At 53.1% G+C, this 13,372-nt stretch overlaps 1 protein-coding gene across 1 annotated transcript; it reads left to right on the forward strand.

Annotated features, from left to right (window-relative positions):
• The first annotated feature begins 5,336 nt into the window (after positions 1-5,336).
• Positions 5,337-11,911, forward strand: Map6d1 (MAP6 domain containing 1). Its single transcript, XM_028857581.2, is given in 4 exon segments — positions 5,337-5,459; positions 5,462-5,726; positions 10,316-10,433; positions 11,049-11,911. Coding segments are annotated over 4 exon segments (576 nt in total). The 5' UTR covers positions 5,337-5,344; the 3' UTR covers positions 11,127-11,911.
• The last annotated feature ends 1,461 nt before the right edge of the window (positions 11,912-13,372 follow it).

The raw sequence follows: 13,372 nt of genomic DNA on the forward strand, positions 1-13,372 counted from the left end.
GCAGTGTCCTCCCCAACCTGTGAGGATAAGGTGCACCTGCCTCTATGATGGTCTTTGTAATGCTGCTCGCTGATGGCCGGACTTCTAAACACTAAGTGGAACGCTGCCGGGTGTGATGATGTACATACACTTTTAACTTCAGCCAAGAAGACAGGTCAGTCCCTATGAGCTTGAAGCTAGGCAAGGATACATAGCAAGATCTTGTCTTAACAAAAAACCCACCAAACAACCAAGCAAAACAAAGTGGAATGCTCTGTTCATGGCCTCTTCTGCTCTGTGAAAGCCTTAAATGCAGCAGTACCCCAGGCTCCTGGAGCACTGGACAGGAACTAGGGCAAGGCAGGAAAGCGGGACTAGAAAACAGGACCACGCGTTATTTATTACCGACATGTGACTGTGGGTGGAAACATTCAAAGAGATGTGTTGTTCTAACTTGTCAGACAAGGCTCGTTTGGAAAAGACAAAAACAAAAGCCAAACAGTTCATGAATTGTCTCTGCAGTCATGAAGAGGGAGGCTGGGCCCCAAGCATTGCTGGCCTTGGGGAAACCTTCCCGACTTACCCATCCATGGACACAACTTCCTGTTGCTCTATAAGCTGTGCTCCCATGTCCGCAGCTTTGGGCCCAAGAGTCCCATTAGGTTTAAGGAGCGGAACAACCATCTGGATGATCCAGGGGTAAGGTGTCAGCTCTGTGTGAATGGGAAACAGCCCCTATGACTCATATCAGTGGGGGATGCTAAGGACACTGTATAGTCTCTATTATTAGGGTTTGGGTGTTCTCGCCTTTATTTATCATTGGGGAGCGAGCACACATTCTATGACACGCACATGGGAGGTCGGAAGACAAGTCGTGGGAATCAGTTCTCTCTTTCCAGCACGTGGGTCTCAGCGATCTGGCTCAGGTCATTGGCCTTGGTGGCAGGAACCGTCATCCACTGGGCCTTCTCACTGGCCTTGTGTTCTGTAAGAGTGCGTTTTCCTTACTTTCGTAGGGAGGAAAAGGGGTGCTTTATAAGACCACATTCTGGATTGAGGAGATGAGTCAGTGGGTAAGACTGCGTGCTCTGACAGCGTGAGGAGGGGGTTCCAATCCCTAGCACCCACGTAGACAGCTGGGCCTGGCTGTGCACGTCTGTAGCCTAAGCCTTGCTCAAGAGCTGGAAGATGACAGGTGGGTGCTAACAGCCGCCGGCAGGTAGCAGCGCACTGTGGAAGTTCCTCAGCACATGCACACTGCTATTTGCTCCGAGTCAACGTTAACCTCGATGCTCTCCAACTGGCACTGAGAAGTATACAAGACTCAGTGGCGTGACACTTCCCCCCAGCACACACACACACACACACACACACACACACACACACACACACACACACACACGTGGAGGAGGCTTTGACAATGAAGGAACATAAGACCAAAAGGACAAGACTGAGCTTTGAAGGCCGATTTTGCCCTGTTTCCCAGATTGCTGGCCCTCTGAGTAAAACACAGTTTAAACATTAAACGAGTTCTGTGATGCTCAGGATAGATCCTTTCAAGTTCAGCACTAGAACATTGAGAAGGCCATGCTCGCCACAGATATCCTGGAGGCTACAGTCTCACGCTGCCCACACAAGCCTCCATGAGACCCGTCGGTGGCTCCTCTCCTAAGCGCACACTGCAGGTATTCCGCACCCTAGCTCGGCCTCTCTGCTGAGGTTTGATCTCTGTCTCCAAGACCATTTCCTCCCCGGGTGCTGCTTGGCTGTGCTGTCCCTGAAGGGAAGGGTCCCCTGGCTACTGACTCACATCCCTCTACACTCATTTCTTAACAGGAACCTCGTGGCTCCTGGTGTGGCATGGGTCTTCTGAGCTCCAGACATCCTGTGCCCTCATCTAGACAATGCGTCTGTTGAGGCACAGTGATAGTTACAGGTTATGGGGCCCCCAATGCAGTGCACCCCAGCACTGCTGGCCGAGGAAGTGAGGTCATCTGAAGCTGAGGCCTCAGAGCTATGCCAGGCTTCCATCTTTGGGGGCTGGAGAGGTGGCTCAGTGGTTAAGACTGCTCTTCCTGAGCACCTGGTTTAGGTTCCTAGCACCCACATGCTGGTTCACAGCTGTCTATAATTCCAGTTCCAGGAGCTCCAACAACCTCCTGGCCTCCTCTGGCACTACACACATGTGACGTGCACACACACACACACACACACACACACACACACACACACACACAGGCAAAATACTCATACACATAAATTAAATAAAAATTCCATCTGTAAAACACTTTGCACTTGATTGGTTGTGTGGGAGGCATCCATGTCATATGTGTGGAGGTCAGAAGAGAATTTGTAAGAGCTGGCTCTCTCTTTCCCCCACAAGGGGCCTGGGGCTCCAATTCACGCTATATCAGGCTTGGTAGCAAGAGCCATCTCGCCATCCCAGACTTCCCGCCTCGTTTCTTCCTCCTAGATCCCAGCCCTTCCTCTTCATTCCTCACGCCAAGGCTCTCGTGCGGTCCCTGATCTCGCTGGTCCCAGACTACTTCTCCAGCTGGCACTGAAAATGTCATACTGCTCCATGTGACTGACAGAGTGCCAGAAACACAAGTCACCTCCTACTGTCACCTAGGAAAAATTTAACTCCTTGTGTGTCTGACAAGGCCAGCTCTGCTCTGGCCTCTGGATCTCTCCACCCTTCCCCGACTCCTCCCCAGGCCCAGTCTTCCTCCCTTGGATAGGTGAGCCTAGCCTTAACCCTCCCATTCAAAACAGCATCTGAGCTAACATTTCTCTCATCCAGCACACTGAATCTTGAGGGCACTCAACATCGGCCCTGGCGTGAAGTAAGTTTGACGGATGAACAAGTAAAGGGGTCTATGGAGGTAGCTCAGGGATGCACAAAGTCCTCAGTTCAGTCTCTGGCACTGACAAACAGAATTTAAAAGATTTTGAGTGTGTGTGTGTGTGTGTGTGTGTGTGTGTGTGTGTGTGTGTGTGTGTTGACACGATCTTATGTAGCCTAGGTGGGCCTTGAACTTGCTTCTGATCCCCATCTCCACCTCTCACGTGCTGAGGTTATAGACACGCACCACTAATTCCCAGCATTATCTTTTCCGTAAAACTATTTTAAAATTTTGGTTTAAAATGTTTTCCGTGGCTGGAGAGATGGCTCTGTTGGTAAGAGCACTTGCTACCCCAGCAGAGGACCCTGCTCTAGTTCCCATCATCCACATGGTAGCTCATAACCAGCTCTAAGTCCAGTCTGGGGACCTGACTCCCTCTTCTGGCCTCTGCACCTGGTGTACATACATACATGCACTCACACACATAAAATAAACACATCTTTCAGATGTTTTATTGCATCTGCTTGTTAACCTTGCCTTTGTAGTAGTTGTATGTAGGTGCATGCACCATAATTCACCCAGAGGTCACGGGACAATGTGGAGAGTCAGTACTCCTTCCGTCTTGTGGGTCCTGAGGACTGAATCCAGGAAGCTGGGCTTGGTGGGAAATGTCTTTACCCACTGAGCCTTCTCTCTGGCTGTGAACCAGTATTTTAACGGAAATGACCTAGAAGTTAGGTAGTCCCGACACTACACCTCTCTCCTCCGGACTCTCACCCATCTTGTAAACAAAATATATATATTTGGTTTTTCGAGACAGGGTTTCTCTGTGTAGCTTTGCGCCTTTCCTGGGACTCACTTGGTAGTCCAGGCTGGCCTCGAACTCACAGAGATCCGCCTGCCTCTGCCTCCCAAGTGCTGGGATTAAAGGCGTGCGCCACCAACGCCCGGCCTTTTTTTTTTTTTTTTTTTTTTGTAAACAATATTTTATCTTCTGAAAAGAAAGAAAGAGAGAAAGAAGAAAAAAAGAAGGAAGGAAGGAAGGAAGGAAGGAAGGAAGGAAGGAAGGAAGGAAGGAAGGAAGAGGATTCTTCTTTTCCTGCTGGGAAAGTATTTTGGATGTACACAAAATGTTCCTCCAGAAAAATGATCTTATTTGAGTAAAGGATCGTTCCTTCCCTGCAATGAAACAGTGTATTGTAAGCAAACAAACACCCCTCCCCAACACCCCATGCTCAGCTTGCCCCCGGTATGATGTGATTTCTTCCTTTTGACTTAAAAAAAACTCTACCCTTGCTCCACGGTGGTGGTGGTGGTGGTGGTGGTGGTGGTGGTGGCGGCGGCGGCGGCGGCGGCACACGCCTTTAATCCCAGCAGTTGAGGGGCAGAGGCCAGAGGATCTCTGTAAGTTTGAAGTCAGCCTGGTCTACAGAGCGAGTTCCATGACAGCCAGGACTGTTACACAGAGAAACCCTGTCTAAAACCAAACAAACAAAAACAAAAACAAAAACCCTACCCTGCCCTGCTTCCATACCAGGAGCCTTTCTGACTCTCGATCAGCCTGCTAATTAAAGGACTCACTAGACACTTCATTGGCTTGGGAAGAGCGGTGGTCTGTAGCTTTCTCCCGTGGATTATTTCGTTACTACTAACCTTCATCTGCCAGGTTGACTAACCCAGGGCCCAGCTCCCAGTTCACAAAGTCAGTTTGCTCTGGGTGAGAAGAGATACTTTTGGGGTTCCCGTGAATGAGCCTTTGGCAAAAGGCTTTCCGAGCTCCAAGCTTAACTTTTGTCAATATGGGGCCATAGGCAGGCTTGGGCCGTTAAACTGGCAGTGGTATGCCACTTCCATCTTTAGGGAGCCGAGCTGACCAACTGGCCGGGGCAGTCCCCTGAGATGGATCCCTTCCAAGTTCAGCCAGAACAGCTTGTGTGGTTGAGGGCAGAGCTGATACACTCAGCACGCCTTTCCAGGACAGCTGGGTTAAACTGATCCTCAGCTTGGAATACAGCACTCAGTGTACAGCGGGGAGGGCGTTTGGGGGTTTTAGAACCCAGACCGAGACCGATTGGAAGCTAATGGCAGTTCTTAACGAAAACTGGATTGGTTGTCCTATTCAAGGGATGACTCAAACGTGTTTTTTCGGGAAACATGGCCCCAAGTCTTCTCTGCATCACCCTCCTTGTCGTCCCCCACCCCACTTCCACCCTGGGTGACCGCGGAGTCCCCCAGCACAGCTCAGCTCTGCTCCGCAGCCACCAGCAGAGTCCTCTGTCCCTGCCACCTGCGCCCCGCTGCAGGCAGCGTGATGGCGAAAAACAGCCTCCTTCCCTCCGGCCTCGCCCTCTGCGAAACCCGGGTCTGATTTAGGAGATCACATTCGGGGAATTTGGGGGTTCAACCACCCGAGGCCGCGGGCAGTTTGGGAGTGCCCGGAGGCCGGGCTCGCGGGGCGCCGGGCTGCGCGGGGGCAGCGGGCGGGCGCGCGCGGCGGCGCGGGCGCGTGGCCGAGCGGCATGGCGTGGCCCTGCATCAGCCGGCTGTGCTGCCTGGCCCGGCGCTGGAACCAGCTCGACCGCTCGGACGTAGCGGTGCCGCTGACTCTGCACGGCTACCCGGACCCCGGGAGCGAGGGCCCGGCGGCGGCGACTGCACCGCCTCGCGCGGGAGCCCGGCTGTCGCCGGCGCGCGGGAGCCCAGCCGCGCCGTGCCGCTCACCCAGTACCAGCGCGACTTCGGCGTGCGGACCGCGCGCGCGGGGACCCGGGATGCGGCGCCGGAGCGCGTGCCCGGGCCGGGCGGCCGCAGGGGCCAGTCTTCGGCGCCCCCCGCCCGGCAGGTCTACGTGCTGCCCGTCGGGGACGCGGACGCAGCTGCGGTAGCGACCACGTCTTATAGGTGGGTCTCTGGCTGCGGCGGGGGAACGCTTCGCATCTTGACCGGTGGTGGGAGGAAACTGAGTCCCAAAGCGGGCTGGGGGAGGGGACGGCTAGTAGCCTGGATACCACAGGGTCTGAAGAGCGGCAAAGGAGCCTCTTGGCGTGGCCTTGCCTTCTCTGCTGCTCCCTACCCCGGGATCCAAGGTGAATGGCACCTCAAAAGGAGTCCCCCCCCCCTCCCCCGGTTCCTCCTCCTTCCCTCCCAAGATTGCTGCCCTTTAACTTGGGTCGGGTGAGCACAGAGGTGGCACAGGCCACCCTCTCACCCCCCCAGTGCCCAGGGCCAGTGCCCGCTCTGATCAAGATCCCACTGCACAAAAGGTCCTTTGCTCCCTTAGCAGCTCAGCTTTGTACAACTAAGGACTTCGTGCATCCTCTTTCTACTAGAAGAGTAATGCATGCTCATAGTGAGAAAATTAGAAATGACAAAAATAACAGATACCGCCTTAACACCCTCACGCCACCCCTCCCAGACAGATGGATCTTTTCTAATGGTTAATGTACAATGAACGCACACACACTCGGTTTCTTCCATGGTACCCTTCTTGCTGTCACGATGTTTAAAATCTTTAATATATATGGCAGAGACAGACACACAGACAGAGACAGACAGACAGACAGACACACACACACACACACACAGAGAGAGAGAGAGAGAGACAGAGACAGAGACAGAGACAGTCAGAGGACAACTTCAGGGTTCCAGGGATCCAGCTCGGGTTGCCAGCTTGTGCCTGGTGTTCACCCTCTGAACCATCTCTGACACACATTACTTTTTTTTTTTTTTTTAAAAAAAAACCTGATGTGATGTTTGACCATAAATAGATAATTCTGAATGTTAATAACTGCTGTATGTCCCGATTACTTTTTGTCTCAGTTGGGATCCCTAGTTTAGAACTGTTTAAAGCACTACCACTACCGTGGTCACAGGTGTTTGCTTTTAGGAAATTTGTCCTCTAGATTCCTTGACGGTAGGATGGAAACCTGGGACTAAAAGGTACATGGGGGCTGGAGAGGTGTCTCACCGATTAAGAGAGCACACTGCTCTTCCAGAGGCTGGGGGTTCAATTCCAGCGCTCCGGCCAGGCATCTTACAATGGCCGGTAACTCCAGCTTCAAGGAGAGCTGGCACCTCTGGGCATCTGGGGCATCCACGCTCTCTGCACATACCCACACAGATGCACACACATGTACATAATTAAAAATCAAGTTTAAAACAGATGGCACATGGGGCACCTGGAGATGGCCACAGTCCCTCTGTCCTAACAATCGGGATGCACTAGTTATGGGGCTGTCGTAGGATGGGGTACTGCGAAGCATTCCAAGTACAGATCTCAAATGTATACAAGCCAGAGAAGCAAAGCTCAGGACAGGTTCCCCTAAAGGCCACGCTCTTTAAGATACTTAATGGGCGTGCGTCGTGCAGGGCAGGCCTTGCGCTCTCTGACTCAGGCTGAGCTTTCAGATATTGAATGACGTTGCTGGCGGCCGGACAGACAGACAGGGCCTTCTGCTCTCAAGCCCTCGCTGGGGTCGTGGACAGAACTGACTGCTGGTGTTGGGAACCTGAGTCCACAGCAGGAGAGGCCTCACTGGTTCACGGTTCTTCCGAGGTCCTAGGTGCGCGGCACCTTGCAAGGGCTTGAGACTCTGGGGTCAAACAACTGGTGGGGCTTACAGAGAAAGAACGGAAGCCATCCTCCACAGCCAGAGAGCAGCTCGGGGATGCCGCTGCAAGCCCCTCTTCACGGGGAACATTCCAAGAAAGGCTGGGTGGGAGAGGCTGTCCAACCCACACGGAGCGCAGGGCGGGCCTGAGTGTCCCTCGGGGTCCTCCAAGCGCTGTTGGTAGCGCGGTGCAAGCTGTTGTCTCCACTCGGCACACATGGCTCCACTCCCCGAGGCCTGTCATTGCTGTCCCTCTACAAACTGAGCTGAGCTGGTGGTGCAGGAGCACGCGGCTCCGGACGGCACAGAAAGGAGCGGGACGCGGGCACCCGTTTCGTGGTCCCCACGGGCTCTCATTCTTTAACGTGCTTAGACAGCTGGTCTCTGGCCACCTCCCTGGAGCCAGTTTCTCAAAGCCAGCCGTGGAAAAGCACTGGCAGATGGGGGGCTTGTCTTTCCAAGTGTAAGCTCTCCCTTTGGAACCCTTTCCTTCCCCGGAGAGCTGGAATAGCACGAGCCTGGCTGCTGCCAGTCCTCACTCCCCGCAAAGCCCAGGAGCACTACTGATTTTCCCCAGCACCAAATCGTCTGGCCTCTGGGACCCCCAGAGGTGGTCCTCTCTCAGACCAGGCTGGAGTAATCCCATCCTGCCTTCCATCTTCTAAGATGTACTTCATCCAAGAAAATTGCTATAGGCATTCAGAAAACAGATCCAGGGACCCTAAAGATACCAGAGCAAGTCTGTGGTCGCTCCTGATCATAAGTGGCATGGACCCTCTAGGTCTCTGTCTCTCCCTGCTAACTGGTGCTGCTTCACTTGGCTTCTGGTTTTGAAAGGACTGCTCTGCATTGTTTGTCTGGCCAGATGGGCATAGGAGCTCTCTATAGCCAGCTTGGAGCTCTCAACCGGCTAGCTCCTCCCAGAGACTCATCTTGCTTCCATAGTTCCTTCTAGGTTGGTCAGGTCCATGAAAGATGTGGTTTAAAAAAAAAAAGAGGGCCCGTGCACACACTTTTAATCCCAAGACTTGGGAGGCAGAGGCAGGTGGTGTGAATTCAAGGCTGTCTCTGCTCTGCACAGCAAGTTCCAGGCCAGCTAAGGCTGCATATTGAGGATTTGCTTCAAAAAAACAAAGAAACAAACCAACAAATGTGGCTGATGATTTTTCAGAAGGAGCATAGTGCGGTTTGTATTTTTTCTTAATCTTGGTGTAAGCCATAGTGCATCTTTCTCCTCCAAGAGTAGCTGGGCTCTGATGAGTCCATTTCTGTCCTTGCTCCAATTCCATCACAAGCACTCTACGGGAACACTTCCTGCGACCATCCCAGGGACTGCTCTAGGTTCTTCCTGTCTCGAGTCCCCGGTTGCCCCCTCAGGGCAGCTGGCAGGCTGCCTGGTACAGAGCTTGGGGGTAGTTGGGGACAGAAGGGCATGCTCAGGGGGAGGCCCTGCCTTCCCAGGAGGAAGAGAACAGCATGATTTAGACAGCTGGTCTTCGGCACCTTGGTGCTTCCGACGCAGAAATTATCCGACAGGCCCTGGCTCAGCTCTTCCTCACACACAAGACTGAGTGCTGGCCACAGCGGACACCGGCTCCCCTTGCCCGTGCCATCTGCCTGCCCAGCGAGGCGAGCCTCTGATGCTGCCAAGAAAAGATTCCTTTGTTGACATCAGGGCATGAGCTGGGCCAGCGGGGGGGGGGGGGGGGGGGGGGGGGGGGGGGCGGCTAGCACAGGCAGGCACTGGCCCTGGCTGGGTGAGCCCACGCCTATGGTCGGGGTTGGGGGGAACTGCCTTCCTGAGGTTACCATTTAGTAGAGACATGGACAAGATTAAGAGATCTGGCTGACTCCAGGGATAGAGGGATCGAGCCTTTTCAGTGAGAGGAATGGGGCTAGGTTAGCCTGTCCTTTCCCTCCAGGGAAATGGCTCATGGGAGCTCAGACTGCAGACCAGCTTGGAGGCTTTCTTTTCTTTTCTTTCTTTCTTTTTTTTTTTTGAGATTGTTACTGTAATTGATTCTTCTAAAAACACATTTTTATGAGATTTTGTTTTATTCTTTAAAATCATGTGTAGTTGTGTCTGTGCACACGAGCGCAGCCGCCTGCCAGGCCAAGAGAGGGGCGACAGGTCCCCTGGAGCTCGAGTGCCTGGTGGTTGTGAGACTCCTGAGGTGGGTGCTGGGCACTCACTTACCATCCTTCGCCAGAGGGGTATACACACAACTGCTGTCATCCCACAGCCCCGTGGTTTTCCTTCATTTTTTTTTTACACTTGTTGTGTGTATGTACATGCATGTGCACACATCACAACACTCATGTTGCGGTCAGAAGACCTGTGGGAGTTGGTTCTCAGGTTGTCAGGTATGGCTGAGCCTTCTCTTCCAAAATGTAAGCAGATGTACCTTTGCTGTGCTGGGCACTGTCTAAGATGGCATTTCTTCATGCCCTAAGTGGGCATGAAGGAGGTGACAGCCTTCACTGGCTCTGGGCCCCCTCCTAAGAGGCCTGGCATCCAGAAGGGCAGCCTCGAGTCTCAGGGGGGCTTTGGGTACTGGTGCTTGCTTGTCTGTCTCTAAGGCAAGTGTGTGTGTGTGCCAAATGCTGCCTGATGTTCCCCTGCATGAGAATTTCCCGCCACTGCTGTCCCCAGCCTACGTGGCCGAGGTTTCGTGGTGGAACGTTCGGAATGGTAGGGCGGGCTAGCTCAGAGCTCCCTTACTGAGCTAGTCCATCTGCCCGGAGCACCTGGTGCTCTGGTCCTGCTTGTGCAGGAGAATAAAGGATCATTAGGAACTGAAGCAGGCCCAGCAGTGATCAGGGCTTGGGGTCTAGGGTATGACGGACCCTGTGCCAGGTTTTGATTGCATTCTGTTGCAGGCAGGAATTCCAAGCGTGGACTGGAGTGAAGCCCTCAAGATCCACAAAGGCAAGATCTGCCAGAGTCATCACAACTCACAGCTCTGGGTGGGACCCCAGCCCTGGGGCCGGCTTCCAGGTCAGCCTTGGGGTGGTGCCTTTAGAGCAGGGAAGATAGACTCACTTGTTCTCCGGGATAGGGGTCAAGAGACAGATTTTGGTGGCACGCAATGGCATGATGGTTAAGGACAGCAGTGCCCAACTAACTGTACCCACCAACAGAAAAGCTACTCAGCCCCTGGCTAGGTGGCTTCTCTGGCACGGCCCTCTCTGGTGAGCTGCATCTGTCTGCCTCCCAAGCCCCAGCATGTCCCCCTGACTACTAACAGGGCTAGTGACTTTCAAGGGTGGGAGTGTGTGTAGCTCAGTGGTAGACTGCATGCCCAGCATACATGAAGCCCTGAGTTCCAGCCCTGCTCCCTGCAAAAATACTAAAACCTAAGTGACCTAGGCATCCGCTCTGTGGTACAACAAAGGCATGCCACATGTGAGGTTTGGGGTTCCCTCCCAGGACTGCAGGGCTAGTTAGCATCTTTACCCGAACTAAAGGGCAGAGGGAGCTCATGTTCCCTATGTGACCCGCCACAGTAGTGACATTGGCTAATTTCCACTGCCAAGGAATTCTTTTCTCAGAGCCAGGGGTTGGGGTGGGTGAAGGAAAGAGTCCACTGATGTGGCCACACTTCTTTTTTAGGTTCCAGAGGTGAGGAAATTCACACCCAACCCCTCAGCCATCTTTCAGACATCAGCTCCCCGGACTCTCAATGTGTGACCAGCGGAGACCAGTGGAGAGCAGTGGAGATCGTGGCTGCTGGCAAAGCTGACGGACACCTCCAGACCTCCCCGAAGGGGGCCTGACTTGGTCCTTTGCTGACTGGAGCGGCATGGCTGCCGGCCCTGGCTGTGGTGTGGAGTGGAGGCAGGCGGGTAGACCACCACCAGCCACACCCGGCCCCTCCCATCCTCCTCCTCAAACAGGGGGAAGGAGACTTGAACTTTTAAATTGCCATTTGGCACCCTTCAATTTTTAAATCTGAGGATCAATTCAGCTGTGACCTGAACTGCTCCAGACTGAGAAATCTATCCAGTCCTTGACAGACCAGTTACTCACTTTGGGTGGTTTCCCAAGATGCATGTTAATTCTATTTGATAACCTGTGGTAGGCCCAGGCAGTTTTCTCATCTCTTTCTGCAGTGGCCCACATGCTTACATCAAGAAATCTTACCCAGGCAGTGGTAGGCACACACCTTTAATCCCAGTGGGGGCAGAGGCAGGCAGATCTCTGTGATCTTGAGGCCAGATCTTGGTCTAGAGTTAGTTCCACGACAGCCAGGGCTACACAAAGAAAACCTGTCTCAACACACACACACACACACACACACACACACACACACACACACACACACACACACCCCAAACAAAACAAAACAAAACAAAAAAAAAAACTTAGGTTGTCAGAACTGATGCCTTCAACGCCAGCACTTTAGAGGCAGAGGCAGGAGGATCTCTATGTCTATGAGCTCAATGCCAGCCTGGTCTACATAGCAAGTTCCAGGACAGCCTGGTCCACATAGAGGGACCCTGTTTCAAAACAATAACAAAACCTTAAGTTTAAATATATATAAAACCACCTGTACACGACTCTCATGGTGGTGCTATGTATCCAAGTAGAAATCCCATATATATGTGGCACACACACACACACACACACACACACACACACACACACACACACACAGAGTGGTGATATCTATCCAGGGAGATCATCCACATGTTTTCAATTTCAAACGTAATTTCTTTATAGCCAGGATGATCATGTTTCAGGGGAACAATTCCCACAGGATGAGTGACATGTTGACAGCATGAATAGCATTCACCCCAATGTTTCTAGGGGCTGAGCCCTGTCCTAATTTCTGTTGTCTCCCCTCGACACAAGGACCAGAAGGGACTACCATGCACATCCGTGAGGAGCTGAGTGCATGTCTGGAAAGCATCCCCTACAGGGGCCTTTAGCTCCGGCCTGCTGGCTCCCCAACTCTGGTTAGGTACTCACTACCCCGCTGTGGGGACAACCCCCTCTGTCTTTGGAAAACTTGTTCTCATGGTTGCAGCCAGTATGGCCGTGTAGAACAAGCCCATTCCCTTTGTACAACCACCTCTCAAACATCAGGAAGGACTATGTCTAAGAGGCTCGGTAGTGTTCGGTAAGAACTGTAAGGGTTTCCTTCGAAGCCAAGGCAGGGGAGGCAGCTCAGGCCTCCCACACAGCATCCCCTCAGAGGTGCTAGCAGGCCCAGCCTCCCCATTGCTGGCTGAGGAAATGCTGTTGAGTCATTCTGAAGGGAAAATTGGAACCATGTGCATATACCAAGGGTCCTGTCACTCTAGATTTGCCAGTGTGCATGCTCAGTGTTCCCAAGAGGGAAGAGACTGCCTGCTGGGCACCTAAATGTAGGCAGTGAGCAGATTAACAATTTACTAAAATGCAAAAAATGTGCTGGGCAACTTAAGTTATAAACTCAAGTACCTTCCCATTCATCTGGTCTCTCAATAATGGCTTTAATAGAGCATGACGGCGCGAATATCCCTGACACTTACGAACTGTGTGCCCTTCTTGCAGAGGGCTGCAGCTGGCTCCAGTGTGGCCGGTGGTACCTTCTGCCCACCTCAGCTCTCCTGCACCCTTAAGTGGGAAAAGGGACCATCTGGACCACTGCTGCTTCCACACTTGCGGGGACAATGGGAGCTTCCATTTCTGCGTCTGCAAGGGAGGCTGCTGTCGCCTACACCCTGCTGACTTGCTAGGCACATCCCATGCTCAGCACAGTCAAGTCAGCCAAGCATGGCTCCTCAATTGTCCTTTCCCGCTTAACTCTCTTCCCGGCGCCACTGGGCCTTGCTGCAGCCACGGGCAGGCCCCAACTAAGAGCCCCTGGCTTGCGTGCTGCCAATGACCACACCACATGCCCGGCACCCCCCCCCCCCCAATCCCGTTCATCCATTCTCTCGGTGTAGAGA

This window comes from Peromyscus leucopus, chromosome 12 (genome assembly GCF_004664715.2).
Source record: "Peromyscus leucopus breed LL Stock chromosome 12, UCI_PerLeu_2.1, whole genome shotgun sequence".
Lineage (NCBI taxonomy): Eukaryota > Metazoa > Chordata > Mammalia > Rodentia > Cricetidae > Peromyscus > Peromyscus leucopus.